Source organism: Eutrema salsugineum, unplaced genomic scaffold (genome assembly GCF_000478725.1).
Source record: "Eutrema salsugineum unplaced genomic scaffold, Eutsalg1_0 scaffold_2, whole genome shotgun sequence".
NCBI classification, from domain to species: Eukaryota; Viridiplantae; Streptophyta; class Magnoliopsida; order Brassicales; family Brassicaceae; genus Eutrema; species Eutrema salsugineum.
Window position 1 is genome coordinate 10,224,089 of NW_006256829.1, and position 14,385 is coordinate 10,238,473.

Here is a 14,385-nt window from a genome sequence, read left to right on the forward strand (position 1 = left end):
GCCTTGCCGGGTCATACATTCTAGCTCTAACAAGTATATGTGTAGTGATACAAAACAGCTGAAGAAGATGGTCAGGCTCTAAACCGGGCTGCTTAACTACCCATTTAAGAAACTTCAAAGCCAGCTTCCCATGAACTGGTCTAAGACGAGCCTGTCTATAGTCCATATGATTCAGAGATCCCCAACGGTCAATAGTAAGAATGTTATATATGCTCTCCTCCATATCAAATCCTGTTTCATATTACAACAAAATGTTCAAATCTTTAGCAAAACCCATACATAAGATCCAGGAAAAAAACATTATACGAATCAAAATTCACCCAAAATTTCACTCTACGGTACTAATTACTCGAATTCTTAAACCTCTAATCAGAACCCTGGCTTAAATTGGTTTCAAATGAAGCCACCCCAAAAAAGGAAGAGGAAACTGTATAATCCATCATGAAAAGTATCCTTTAGCTTCACACTAACATTACTTTCTTCCAGTTTCACGATTTTGATTTCATATGTAGAGAAAATTTTCGCAGAAACAAAAAAAAAAAACTCACCAGAGACATCTCGTTTCGAGTGTTTTACAGCGCCGGAAGAGAACCGTACTCGAGAGAAGCATCCGAATTTCGAAGAACTGAGACGCAATAAAGAGATTGCTCCATTTCTGTAAGAAAATAAGCTCGAGAAACCTGACATGGCTGCTTCTCCGTACCGTCAGTCCAATTCAAAAAAGTTTCTCCGTTCTTCTTTAGCTGTGTACAATCTCGCCCCCGGTGGAAAAAGCTGGGAACGTAGTTGGGCCAAAAATTCGAAAAGTCCACTTTTTATTCAAATAGGCCTATTGGCGTAAGCCCATACGTAACGTGTAAATCAACACGTGGATAATTTGACGCATTAACAGTAGGGTCCCATAACTCCCAGGATCTCATGCTAACGGACGGCTGAGATTGAACGGCAGGAGCGTAGGGTAGGTGAAATGTCGATGACGACTTAAAGTTTTGCCTTGTTCAATTAGGTGAAAGCAACTTCCGACTCTCACGCGTGTCTGATTTTAAATCTTTAATCCATTTTTGTTTTGTTAAAAAATTTAATCCATTTTTTCAAAGGTCAATAATTATACTCCACATCTAAACTTTACTCCATTTTACGTTCAAGTTCAAGAAATTTTTCATAATAACATGTATCAAAAGTACAGCTTCAAAACAAATAACGTCAGATTAACAATAACTTTTTACTATATTCTTCAAGTGATATGCCTTGTCTCTTATTCACTTAAAATGAAATGAAAAGATCATTAGAAGTGGATAGCGAAAAGGCCAGAGTTAGAAGAAAACAAATTTAATTAATGTGATAGCGAGAAGGTGAGAGTTAAAAGAAGAATCTCTAAATCTGTAGAAACTTCCAGTTTCGTGAGTGTAAGTAATCTCAGGGACCATTTTCAGCTTTCTTTTATTTGTCACCCACTATAGCCTGTTTCCAACTCCTATCACCGATTGTTACCAGTAAACTCACTCTCCCACTATAAATCCACAGTCACAGACCCACCGTCACTGCTTACTTACGCCGCACGTCACATTTCTTTTCCTCTTCTTCTTCTTCTCCCTCTTCCCGGAGAAGAAGATGAAAAATGTTGACAGAAGAAAGAGAGCACAACCCGGGATTAGCAAAAAAGATAGTTTTGCTCTTGTCGGGAGTGTGCTCTCTTTACTTCTGCCACCATCATCGCACATATGTATACACATAGCGATGTATGTGATCGTGTGAGCGTATGTTGTGTATATAAACACTACAGATACTCTGACTGCTTCAAGCCTTCATTAATGTTTCTTAGGTATCAAGGAAGGTAAGTAACCTAGTGATATTTTCATTAACAGCTTCTGTTTTCATCAGGGATATGTAAACCGGATCGGTTTACCCAGCTTTTCTTTCAGGCCACATACATGATCAACATCAAGAGCTAGATCTAACTATACTTCCCATTCTTCATCAACTTGAAACTAGGGTTTGTTTTGATTGCTCTGTAATATTACCATTTCAAAATACCCTGAAACTTTTTTTTTACTTGTATGAATTCGGCGAAACCTTGAACGATCTTGAAAAACTGGGATTTGCTATGATTGCTCTGTAACAATAGATGAGTTTTTGATCTGGATTCTGAGATGAGATTTATATGTATTCAAAAACCTAACCGTTCAATATAAACTCATTGAACCAAAGGCCACACAGTGTTATACAAATAAAAAAAAATTCAAATGAAATCAAACGAAAGAATCAAAAGATATACTAAGATACAACGTACACGATACTGTCTCCTTCTTCATCTTCTGAGACAATGTCATCAAGACTTAACGCACAAGAGAAAGACAATGTTGGTTTCATCTTTGGAACCGGAGAAGGCTCAACCTCATTGTTAAGTATCTGAAGAACACGTCTCATGGATGGTCTCTCATTACTATCTGGATGAGCACACATAAGCCCAACGAGCAACAGTTTCTTCATCATTTCCTGATCAAACTCACCTTTCAGTCTCTCATCCACTGCTTCGAGAACTCTGCCTTCACTGTGTAATCTCCAAACCCAGTCCACTAGATTCACAGTCTTCTGACTCTCTGGTTCTTTATCTATTGGCCTTCTCCCACAAGCAACCTCTAAAATCACCACTCCGTAGCTAAAAGCATCTGTTTTCTCAGTCGCAGTGCCATATTGTAGGTACTCTGGTGCGAGATACCCCATCGTACCAGCGGTTAAGGTCGAGACAGGGCTTTTATCGTGCTCAGTGAGCCTAGCGAGACCGAAATCTCCGAGCCTTGCGTTGAAGTTGATGTCAAGCATTATGTTGCTTGTCTTTATGTCTCTGTGAACCACTTGCTGCTCGCATTCATGGTGAAGATAAGATAACGCTGAAGCTAAACCAACGGCTATGTTCAGCCTATGCGACCAGTCAAGAGACACAGCTCCTGTTTCTGATTCCTGATACAGAATCTTGTCAAGACTTCCATTAGGCATGAACTCATAGACGAGAAGCAACTCTCCTTTCTCGTTACACCAACCCTGCAGCTGAACAAGATTCTTGTGTCGCAAGCAAGCAATGATTGATAACTCGGCCAGAAACTCGGTTTTGCCTTCGGTTGAGTTGTGCCTCGATCTTTTCACCGCAGAGATCGTTCCTGAAGAAACGAACATGGATTTGTACACATTCCCAAACGCTCCTCTCCCAATGACTCTACTCGAGTGAAACCCTTTCGTAGCTGCGTAAAGCTCTTTGTAGCTAAACTGTCTCAGGCCTGTGATTAGCTCTGTCTTGAGCTCTTTCTCTGCTTTCACACCTTTCCATTTCCTCAAAGTGAAGAATCCAAACACCAAGAGAGCTAAACAGAAGAAGATTGGGCAAGAAATACCAAGTCCAATAGCGAGATTGTGCTTCCTGTGACGACCCTTCCTACTCGTGGAACGAGGTATAGGCACAGGATCAATGGAACTATCTGAAACATTGTGAGGATGATTAGACTTTGATCTCACCGGAAGAAACCCAGACGTCTTGAAGCTCCAATTCTCGATCAGGTGAATCTCTGTGCTTCCTTCTGTTGAACCAGAGAACCCTACAAACATCTCTCCGTTTAAGAAAGGAGAAAGATCGATTTTCACAGATAAAAGAGGCTTCTCTGGCTTCTTCGTGGTGGCTATTGGATCTGTGTAACTCAAGAACACGTTCAATAAACGCAAATCGTTCTTGTAATCGATCCAAGCAGTGATCGATTTACCAGATTTAAGATCGATTTGAGAAGAAACCGATGGATCCGAGGTCGCGATTGAGTTCAAACTATCGACATCTAACCCGACGTGATTACCGCTCGGATCGTTGAAATGAGGATCCAATTTGGTGTCGAATTCGATCGCGACGAACCGATTCTTCATCGGCTGAGAGGAATTGACGAGGCCCAAGAATCCGCCGGGACTTCCTAAGGTGTCTTTGTCGTGAGAGAGGAAGAAAGAGAGTCCGTCGCCGGAGGAAACTGGGTTTACGTTTTGGACGGAGAAGGAGAAGTGAGTGAAGAAAGACGCCGTGGTGTTTGAGTCCGGATCGTAGAAACGGATCGGTGTGTTGTAGATGACGGTGCCGGAGCTCGTATCTGGCACGCCGAGCTCTCTTGTGAGTCCGACGACGCCGTTTCGGAGATGGGAATCGCCGAGGAACGTGAGGTTTCGGATCGTGAAGGATTTGAATGTGAAGTTCACGTTATCGGAAGATACGAAGATTGGTTTCGCCATGGAAATAGCAATCCATGTGAAGAAGAGAACAAGAAGCTTTCTTGAAGGAGACATTAGAGAGAAAGAGAGGAGAGAAAATTGGTGCTGTGGTGGGAAAATGGGTTCGAATTGATTATGAAGAAGACGAGGGTGTGATTGTAATTTTGGTGTGGCAACGGTTATTAGCAATGGGAGATTTTGCGACGTCGTTTTAAGGTTCGTTAAGTGGGAAAGAGCTGGAGGAGCGGGTCGGGTGGGGCCTCTGGTAAGTGGACTGTGGACGCAAAAATCCAAACTGACCGTTTTAATGGCATCTATAGCGCCACCACGTGCATACAATATGGTGGAATGATATGAAATCTATCTTTTACTTCATTTAAATTATTTTAATTTGTCTGTAAATGTAATAATGATAAAACTCATTTTGACTCACCTATGGTTGACTGTATAACTGTTTCAGCTCACAAACAGTATTTTCTTGCTTTTACAATTAAAAGAGGACCTGAAATTAATAATAGAATATCTCTTTCTATTGTCTATGGCTCCTATAACTAACATTTTTTTTTTTGCTAAAGGTATTCAAATTAGAATGCAAAGCTATGCCTTTTTGAGCATACAGTTTGAAACAAGAGTTTATGAAACAGAAAATACAAAGCATAAGCTAGAGGAGCTAGAAGCAACATCAGTGATCCTATAACTAACATTTTGGATCACAAACGTATCTTAATACACATACTTTACAAGTTAAATGGCATTTGATATTGTGTGTGAGTGCTAGTAGTAAGTCAGAATCATATTTTTATCTAAGTTCCAAATTCGAGAGTAATTAATATAATCAAGCGATGGTGATCCAAAAGATAGTGAGAATTTGGCTGTATTGAAAATTTACAAATCTCTTGCTTTCAGCACCTGGCTCTTGCCACTAGGAGAATCCACAGAACCTAATAACAGATATAAAATAGAACTAGCCGTTAAGTATGAACGTGAACGTCAATGGGAGACTAATTTAATTATTACATTACCCATTCACTAATCCTTACAAAAGCAAAAAGGAATCTTGAAAGATTCGATTTTGATTGTACGATAATTTGTTACAGACTATTCACAAACTACTATGAATTTAGTAAGGAGTTGTTCCTCATTTCCTTCAAAACGAAAGGAACTGAAACACAAAGTCATTTACTTTGTTTGTGGTTCTGTCTCTTTGAATCTGAGTTTGGCTCATCGTAGTTATAGCTATAGCGATCGGAACTTTCGCGGCAAAAGAACTGCAAAAATTGAAAAGAAATTATGTCCAAAACTAGGAAAGTTTTTTTTTATATGTTGAAGTGTAATCGAGAGAATTTACCTTGGGTTATATCGGGGAAGCTTTTCGCAGGGAAAGTAAGATCAGGATCACGCTTTTGCTGAGAAATGACTGTGTGAAGAATATTGCTCTTGCTGTGTAAACAAAAGGCTTTAAGGGTAAACGAACTAGTAATGATTAATGAGAGTTGAACATTAAAGAATGAGAGAAGCCAAACTAAAACAAAACCTGGCCCAAGAAGGAACGAATTTGTGGTTTGGCATGTCGTCACAGTCATCATCTTCCTCTTCATTTTCGTCGTCTGAGCATTTGTATGGAGAGATGTCGTAAGACTCTTCAGACATTTTCCCAGGATTGCTTATTACCTATAAAGCACAAGTATTGTTATGTATTGAGATTGGTCTCATCTCTAAAGAACTCCAAGTCTCTAACAGATGAGAAACTTGTACCTTGAAATCATCATCTCTAGAGGTTCTTGAAGCATTGGTATCATCGCTGGCATTACTCTTTGGTCTTACTTCAGGGATCCTACTATTCGCCTGTCCTCGGGTTTTCTCAGCATTACTTTGAGTTTCTTTCAGTTCCTTGAGTGCTTTTATCTTCGCATCCTAGAATGTCATTTCCTTTCTTTGTTTAGCAAAACTCCTACATGACATTAGTCAAACAAAGTTTGTACGAACAAAACAAGAAGAGTGATCTTACCATGGCTTGTCTTTTCAGTTCTTTTTCAGCATGTAGTTTCTCATCAGCCTCTCTCTGTTGTCTCTGAATTTCTGCAACTCGCTGTCTTTTGGCTTCCTTCAGTTTTTTCTCTTCTTCTCTCTGCCTCTTCCTATTCGCCATTTCAAACTCCTTTCTCTTCCGCTCCTCTTCTTTCTTCTTCTTTTCCATCTCCTGCTTCCAAGCCATTTCTGCCTCCTTTTTCTTTCGCTCTTCTTCTTTCTTTTTCTTCTCCATCTCCTGTTTTCTCAGATTTTCTTCTTCCAGCCTTGCCCGCTCAAGCTTCATAGCTTCTTTCTTCATCTTGCGATCATTTTCTTTCTGTTCAGCAATCCGTTTCGAAGCCTCAGCAGCTTCTAAGGACTTTACTTTGACATCCCTCTTGCCTAGGGTAAACATAGATAGAGTTACATCAGACAAATAAGTCCCACAAGACAGTAGATTGAAACAGTTATTTGGAAATTTCAAAAGCTTTATACTGCAAAGAGAAAACTACCTGTAAAAAGTGCAGCTGCTGGTTTTTGCTGCTGCACAAGTGGAACGAACGAAGTGATGTTGGAAACAATGTTGTTGTGCCTAGGTTCTTTATCTGGTAACCGCGGCCTTAGAGTTGTCAAACTCGAGTTACAAGACAACTTAGCCTTACTGAACCTGCTACTAGGCGGTCTACCATTTCTTCCAGCACCTGCTCCACCTTGGTGATCTTTACCTTTACCCGTGAATCTTCGGCTACCACCGTTCTGCCTTCCCACTTTACTCTGGACACTGTTATTGCACGTAGCAGAAAAGCTGAATGCAGTATTGACAGAGTCTGGGCTCTGTCTGTCAACAGGAATCTCGGCTTCAGAGACAGATGGAAGAAATTGTATAGGGACTTCATTGACATCAGCAAGAGGTTTCCTTTCAGCAGAGACAATCCCCTTTTCGGAATCAGATACTTCATTGACAGCTTCAGACATCTCATCTATGTTTTCATTCTCTTCAGCTATGCAAGGAAGGTCCAGAACTGAACTCCCACGCTTCTCTAGGTTCATAGACTTTGGAGTGTTGGTACATAAGCTTTCAGCCTCCTCTTCTACGTTCTCATTCTCTTCGCTAATGCAAGGTAGGTCTGGTGTCTGACTGCCCCGCTTCTCTGAACTTGAAGACTTTTGCAAACTCCTATACCACAACTTCTCAGTTGGAGACCCGCGAGGATTCCTAGCATCAGTAGATAAGCCAGCACCAGAAAGAGGCTGACAGTCAGTGTACAATCTTCCTGTATAATCAAGGTTAATCCCCAAGTTATCAAAGACAGAGCTACCCTCAAGATTCTGACTGAAAAACGTGCCATCAAGCAGCTCAGTTGAAACAGACTGATCCAAGTCCCGTTTTCCGTTGAACTTAATGGTTTTCGCTAGATGTAAGGATGGAGTGGTCTTGCAAGCAGACTTGCGAATCTGCTCTATCATGGTCGCACTTTCTGCTGTAGTTCTTGGAAGCTGGAAGCTGTCATGTTTTATCTGGTTTTTGGAACTGCTTCGATTTTCATCATCGGTATGGAGTATAAAGCCCTCCAAAACAGGGGGGCTTCCATCGACTGAGCCAATCAAACCCAAGGGTGATAAACAAGGAGAACAATCTGAATCGCGGACACCGCAACTAGCAAATGGATGAGAGGTTTCTCCAGCAAATGGCAAAACGTCCATATCTTCTGTTTTAAATCCGTGATTTAGAGGACTCATCAATCCAGCTTCCTTGAATAGGTAACCCTGTAAATATCCCTTTTTACGGTTAATAACACACCATACAGATAAAATATTATGCAAACTAACAGCCTGAGCTGTACTGCAGTTTAATCTCTTGGCAGAAAATCAGTAGATTCACACTAACAAAGCCATACAAAGACGAGCACGGATAATCTTGAGAGGTGATTGATATTACGGCACTTAGAGATTTTCTCATTAATCACAATATCACGGTTTTCAGGTGAAGTATTATTGTTTAATTCCCTTTAGGGCAAGGAATGAATATATCTTTTTTAATTGAGCGGTTAAACTTATCTTCAAGAGAGAAAGATAACTAATTAGAAGACATAAACTAAGATGAATGAGAAATACAACACATACCTCTTCAAATCGTAACTCAGCTGACGATGCAGATCCAATCATCTTTTGTAACTCAACATCATAGTGATTGAGGTTGTGACATGCGACTTCCTCCCTATGATGTACTGTTTCCGTAACAGAATCTGAAAGAATGTCTCCCTGCAATAGATAAAAACCCATGATTCAAAAAAGGCATTTTAGTTACATTTGGAAGGACGGAGTGGTTCAAGACTCTCGTATATTAAACTGTCCCAAGACAGAGGAAAGAATATTCACCCCGGGGCTTGTCGAAAGCACTCTACTATTTGATTTGGCTAGGGTTCTTCTCCGCTTATTCTGCAGTTTGGAACCCTCTATGAAGGAACTTGAACAGAAAAATTCCTGTATAGAGCTCTCTGGACAATGAGGTAGATTTCTATTCATTGGGGGAATACAATTGTCAGAAGATGTTTCATGTTGCGGCCTCTTTGTCAATGCATCTATGTGACCAGTGAATGCATTTGACTCTGGAGGTTCATTCTCTCCCATTTTAATGCCAGTATGGCTAGCAGGCGATTTCGCTTCTGGTACCATTTCTTTCTTTAAGCCATTATGATCTTCAGTGTCATGCATTTCACTGTCTGCCGAGAGAAGTACTTCAGAATCAGTGAGAGATGGAACATCTAACTTCATTGTGGCGGATGCTAGTGTTGCGGTCTTCTCCATTGAAGATTTTTCTCGACTATTCATGGGAATCTCCGTTTCGAAGTTGCATTCTTCATTATCGTCAAAACGGGATGATTCAGCCTTCATAAATACAGGGAGATCATAGGTTGTCAATGATGAATTTTCTGCTCTAACTTCCTGCTGTTTGTCAGCCGTTTTATGATCAGAGCTAACAGAAAGAGCCTTAAGCTCATTTGTTGAATCCTCTTCATTGGCTGACCTTCTTGGCGTACTTAATCTTCCATGGCATTGGTTACCACCTGCTCTGGTCAACGAACCCTGTGTCTGTGGCTGCACTTCCTTGGACCCACAACTAGTATCACATTTTTTAGAATTGTCAATCGAGTCTTCTAGAGTACCGCTTTCCTGAAGAATAGATTCAACCACCACTGGCTCAAATTCCGTGATGTCTGTTTGGCTTAAACTTCTAGATTTTGGAATACTGCTTATTTCAGTTGATTCCCCAGCGTTATCTTCCTCCACTAATAAAGCTTCACCAGTAACAGTAACGGGCTTCAACAATACATTTTCATCATCTGATTGTATTACTGAGCGTCTTGACCGCACTTCAACTGAAGAGGACTCAACAAAGCCCAAAAGCTCGGTCTTGGATAAAGAGTCTTGGATTGCACTCACTATTGTCGTCTCATCTGTGGATATACCAGTTTGGCTGACCCTTCCAGCCCTTGAACATCTTTTAGTGTCAACACATTCACCATTTTCTTTTGATTGATCGTCAACTACTAAACCTTCAACATCAATAGTCGAGGGAATCAGTGACTCCTTTACACATTCACCCTTTTCCTTTGACTGATCCTCGCTCGTTATATTTCCAACTACTAAATCTTCATCATCAATAGTAGAGGGAATCAGTGACTCTTTTACACCTTCAGCTACTAAATCTTCACTGGATATGCTAGTTTGGCTGACCCTTCCAGAACTTGAACATCTGTTAGTGTCAACACATTCACCTTTTTCTTTAGATTGATCGTCGCTCGCAGTATTTTCAACTACCAAATCTTCAACATCAATAGCCGAGGGATTCAGCGACTCCTTTACATCGCCACCTTTCAGTAATGAAATCGAATGTCTTGGCTCCACGTCAACTGAAGAAGACTCATCAGAGCCTAAATTTTCGGTCTTGGATCTATTTCCTCGAGCATTACTGCTCGTTCCAGCATCTGTCACCATAGAAACTTCATTAGTGAGAGGTATTACCAAGGGTAATTCGACTTCATGATCTGCCCTGTGAGAGGGATTTGAATTTCTTGACGGAATGTCACCAGAAAAGGAGCTGCTTGGCTTTTGATGTTCCCTCTTGGAGCTCTGTTGACTCGAGCTTATAGATCTTGTACCTCCATCGAGATAAGCTGTTTCATTGCAACTTCTGCTTTGGGGATCATCCACTTGCTCATCTACTTTGGCAGACATATTATCAATTGTCTCAATGGTCTGTAATACATTCATCTCATTCAATTCACCAGACTCGAGTGGAGATTCTGGTACAATAGAAGCAAAAATACCCCCACTGGAAGACTTTTGCACCGAACCCACTTTCTGATGTGGGTTAGAAGACTCTTCACTTGAAATAAGCTTAATAAACTGATCCCCTCCCTTACCTTGAGAAACACAGTCGGGCCTTAAAGAAGCAATCTCAAGGCCTATATTTCCTCCGGGAGAAGGTTTGAGCTCACTTCTACTATTTGATCGGCTTTTGGAAGCTTTGGCACTACTACGAAGCTCCAAATCTTTTTGTCGTGACTTAGATCTCTGAATCTTGGAAAGTGGTAATCCAGGGTCAAGGCCAGAGTTTGGTTCAATTTCATCTTGAAAATATCCAGGAGATGATGGTTTCCGATCACAACCAGTAGTTGAGACACTTTTGGGATCCACTTTCCCTTGGCTATGTCCAGGAGATGTAGCATCAAGAATATTTTCAGGTCTTACTACATTGTCAGCTAGAAAACTGACAGGCTTTTGGTATGAAAAGGGATGGCTGCTAGGTCTTGATTGAGGAAATAGGAGTCCTGAGATAATTTCCTCCTTATTCGGCTCTGTATCCATAAAAACAAATATCAAAATAAGAATATTGAAAAGAAACTCTTCTATTCAATCGTAATTGAAATAGATATACAAGCAATGTAAGTTAGTACTACAATTAAAAAGCAAGCCGTTACTCAATTTCATGTTAGTGAGAAAATACTTCTGCAAAGTGGTTCTAACTTTGATGAAAACTCAGCACAAACATTTCCTTGGTAAATAGGAACAGCACGAGCGCCTAAACCCTATCACAGTATATTCAACATCAAATTTTATGCTTATGAAACCCTAACACATCAAATTATGCTTATGAACCCTACCACCCTTTATAATCTTTCAATCCGTCCTATCCCAGTTAGTCGACATCAAATTATGCTAAATACGCCTTAGAAAGATTCAACCCCCTGCGCTTTTAAGTATCAAACAACTTCGCAGGAAGAAATCTAAGACTATTGATCGGTAAAATAAAAGACTGATATTGATTTGCTCCTATTAACGAAAACCCTACATCATCCAATACTATGAAACAAAACCATCACGGAAAATGCTTCGAGAATCAACAAGAAATTAAGCACAATGTCAGAATGATTGACCACTATATCAGAATCAATGAACTACCGGAAGTTTGGGAAGGTAGAAGCCACGGCGGAGGAGAGACTCCGGAAATTAGGCACTTCATGGCTAAATGCCGGTCCAATCGATCTACTCCTTGCTTGACCTGCTCGACGATTCGCCTCTTGCTCTCAAATACATGCACGAAAAGATTCTCCATATTCAGATTCGCCGTCCCCTTCGGATTCTCTCTGCCGGGAAACATCGCCGACGACCTGCTCTCGAGATTGAGTGAGAGAGACTATTAGCGCGGATTTGAATTTCAAAATTTTGGGGATAAAGATTTCATTTTCGCTTTCATTTACCCTCTTTTTGAATGTCAGTGACCTTTCATTTTTCTATTTTAAAAATTATTTTTTAACCACAATGGAAAAAAAAAGTTTCCACAGAAAACATAACACCCTGCTAAACGGTGCGTTTTAAGTGAAACCAAAACGATGTCGGGAATTTAAATCTTTTACGCGACGCCGTCTCGACGACTTCTCTTTTATTCTTTGCCGTCGTCGTCTTTTCTCTCTCTCTCTATCTCTCTCCCATTATCATTCGCCTGAGTAATCTTTACAGGGGCAGATTCGATCGTAAATATCAATGGATGTCTCCTTACCAGTCGAGAAATTATCTATTGGAACAAAACCTGAGTAATTGCTTATTCTTATTCTTGAGTTTGATTCCTTTTTTTCCCTTTGATTTTCTATCAAGGAAAAATCGATTTTTAAAAAATTTAAATCATGGTGATGATACTCTCTCGAGTTTCATTGTAAATTTCTGGGTGTTGACCTTTTTTCGATCATTTTTCTGAATCAGGGACAAAACTTATGTAGTGCTTGTGGCAACTGGGAGTTTCAATCCTCCTACTTACATGCATTTACGCATGTTTGGTGAGTTTGTATCAGATCAGCTATAGAATATAATGTTCCTACACTTATCAATGGGTTTCAGACTTGACCAATGCGAGAAATTCGCACATTTTGAGGCATTTATGATCAGTGTGTGACTCGTTCCAATGGGATACTGTTTATAGTCTTAAGTTGCTTAGATTATGCCTTGTTCTTTACTTGTTTAGTGAAACAATCCTAAATGATCTGATTGTCATGCTCTATGAGCTTCGTATTTTTCGAAACCAGGATATGGTCAGAAAGAACAGCCTTATTCATGTTGATGCTTGTCTTGTCAAATGATGTTGCTGCGACCCTTTGTCCAAATTTTCCTTTGAACCAGGATATGGTCAGAAAGAACAGCCTTATTCATGTTGATGCTTGTCTTTGCCAAATTTTTCTTCTGTGTTTAGAGCTGGCGAGAGATGCATTACACTCAATGGGATTTCATGTTCTTGGAGGCTATATGTCCCCTGTAAATGATGCATACAAGAAGAAGGTAAAACCTATTTCTTCTTTTATAGTTCCCAAGGTTCTTCTGCTTGCTGTTTAATTTCCTTTAGAAATAATAAAATCATCAGATGTGTGTAGGGCCTCTTATCTGCAGAGCATCGTTTAGAGATGTGTAATCTAGCCTGCAAAAGCTCCGACTTTATAATGGTTGATCCGTGGGAGGTACTCTCTCTGTCCCTCATAAGCTTTTGATAATTTCTCTTTAGAGGAACAAAGCGTTGTTTTCTTACAAAACTGTGAAAAGCTGTTCCTGCAGGCATCTCAAAACGGCTACCAACGAACTTTGGTGGTTTTATCAAGGGTCAAGACTTTCCTTACAAACAATCAACTTGTACCCGAGGGTAAGATAACTGCAAACAAACTGTCTCCTATGTGACCTTTAGCATCTTTCATAGTATATGTCACTTACATTTTTAATGGGATTGCTATGTTTCATCATAGTTACTACTTACGCAAATGACAAACTCATAAGTATTGGTCTATGATGCTAGAATCTCTCAAAGTCATGCTATTATGTGGCTCGGATTTACTGGAATCTTTCTGCACTCCCGGTGTCTGGATCCCTGAACAGGTAAACCAAGGCATCATCGTTGTATAAACCGAGATTTGTTTGATATATTCTACTCACAATTATGCTCTTTTTTCAATATTGGGTTTGGTTTTCAAAGGTAAAGACAATTTGTGAAGACTATGGCATTGTGTGCATCCGTAGAGAAGGACAAGATGTTGAAAATATGATCTTTGGTGACAAAATCTTATACGAAACCCGTGTAAGCACATTATTACCGAGCTCCTTTACTTTGTGTGAGTCCGATATATCAATCTGTCTAAATACGGTTTCTTTTGTAGGATAACATCAGAATCGTCAACAATTTTGTTCCTAATCAGATCAGTTCGAGTAGATTAAGGTAGTGTGAGAATCTCTCTCGTCCTCGGGAACATTTCATTTACAGTTAAAAAAACGGCTTCTCCTGCTCAATTCCTCTGCTTCTTTCAGGCAATGCATTTCGCGAGGATTATCGGTTAAGTACTTGACTGAAGATGGAGTAATAGATTATATCAGACAACATCAACTTTACACTGACTGAGCTCACATGACAAAAGCTGAGAGGATCAATATTACTACTACACAACCCATTCAAATAATCTTGTGTTATAAACAGATGTAATCATACCTCGATATTTTTTATATGATTACTTATCAAATTTTTGCATCATATCCTGTTGAAAAGCTACAACAAGATGAAGAAAGAAACAAAGAAATAAAGACGAGAGGAAATAAAATATT

At 39.9% G+C, this 14,385-nt stretch overlaps 4 protein-coding genes across 4 annotated transcripts in view; 1 reads left to right on the forward strand and 3 right to left on the reverse strand.

Moving 5' to 3' along the window:
- Positions 1-758, reverse strand: part of LOC18019654 (pentatricopeptide repeat-containing protein At5g55840) — a 3,372-nt gene extending 2,614 nt beyond the window's left edge. Inside the window, exons 1-2 of the mRNA XM_006401347.2 lie at positions 549-758; positions 3-231 (exon numbers count right to left, since the gene is read on the reverse strand). Coding sequence (XP_006401410.2) covers positions 3-231; positions 549-687 — 368 coding nt within the window. The 5' untranslated portion in view covers positions 688-758. The remainder of the gene's footprint in view (positions 1-2; positions 232-548) is intronic.
- A 1,406-nt stretch (positions 759-2,164) lies between these two features.
- Positions 2,165-4,314, reverse strand: LOC18019655 (probable L-type lectin-domain containing receptor kinase S.7). The gene has a single exon (XM_006401348.2). It carries the CDS (start codon positions 4,312-4,314, stop codon positions 2,275-2,277), a length of 2,040 nt encoding a protein of 679 aa, XP_006401411.1. The 3' UTR covers positions 2,165-2,274.
- Positions 4,315-5,231: 917 nt separating this feature from the next.
- Positions 5,232-11,946, reverse strand: LOC18019656. Its single transcript, XM_024155392.1, has 9 exons — positions 11,716-11,946; positions 8,629-11,111; positions 8,374-8,511; positions 6,762-8,016; positions 6,248-6,651; positions 5,995-6,153; positions 5,774-5,910; positions 5,588-5,679; positions 5,232-5,507 (listed from the first exon to the last, which is right to left on the reverse strand). The coding sequence occupies exons 1-9, from the start codon at positions 11,912-11,914 to the stop codon at positions 5,476-5,478; spliced, it is 4,899 nt and encodes a 1,632-aa protein (XP_024011160.1). The 5' UTR covers positions 11,915-11,946; the 3' UTR covers positions 5,232-5,475.
- A 240-nt stretch (positions 11,947-12,186) lies between these two features.
- Positions 12,187-14,314, forward strand: LOC18019658 (nicotinamide/nicotinic acid mononucleotide adenylyltransferase). Its single transcript, XM_024156333.1, has 9 exons — positions 12,187-12,347; positions 12,514-12,587; positions 12,998-13,083; positions 13,176-13,259; positions 13,354-13,438; positions 13,589-13,668; positions 13,766-13,867; positions 13,947-14,005; positions 14,095-14,314. Exons 1-9 carry the CDS (start codon positions 12,298-12,300, stop codon positions 14,183-14,185), a joined length of 711 nt encoding a protein of 236 aa, XP_024012101.1. The 5' UTR covers positions 12,187-12,297; the 3' UTR covers positions 14,186-14,314.
- Positions 14,315-14,385: the final 71 nt, after the last annotated feature.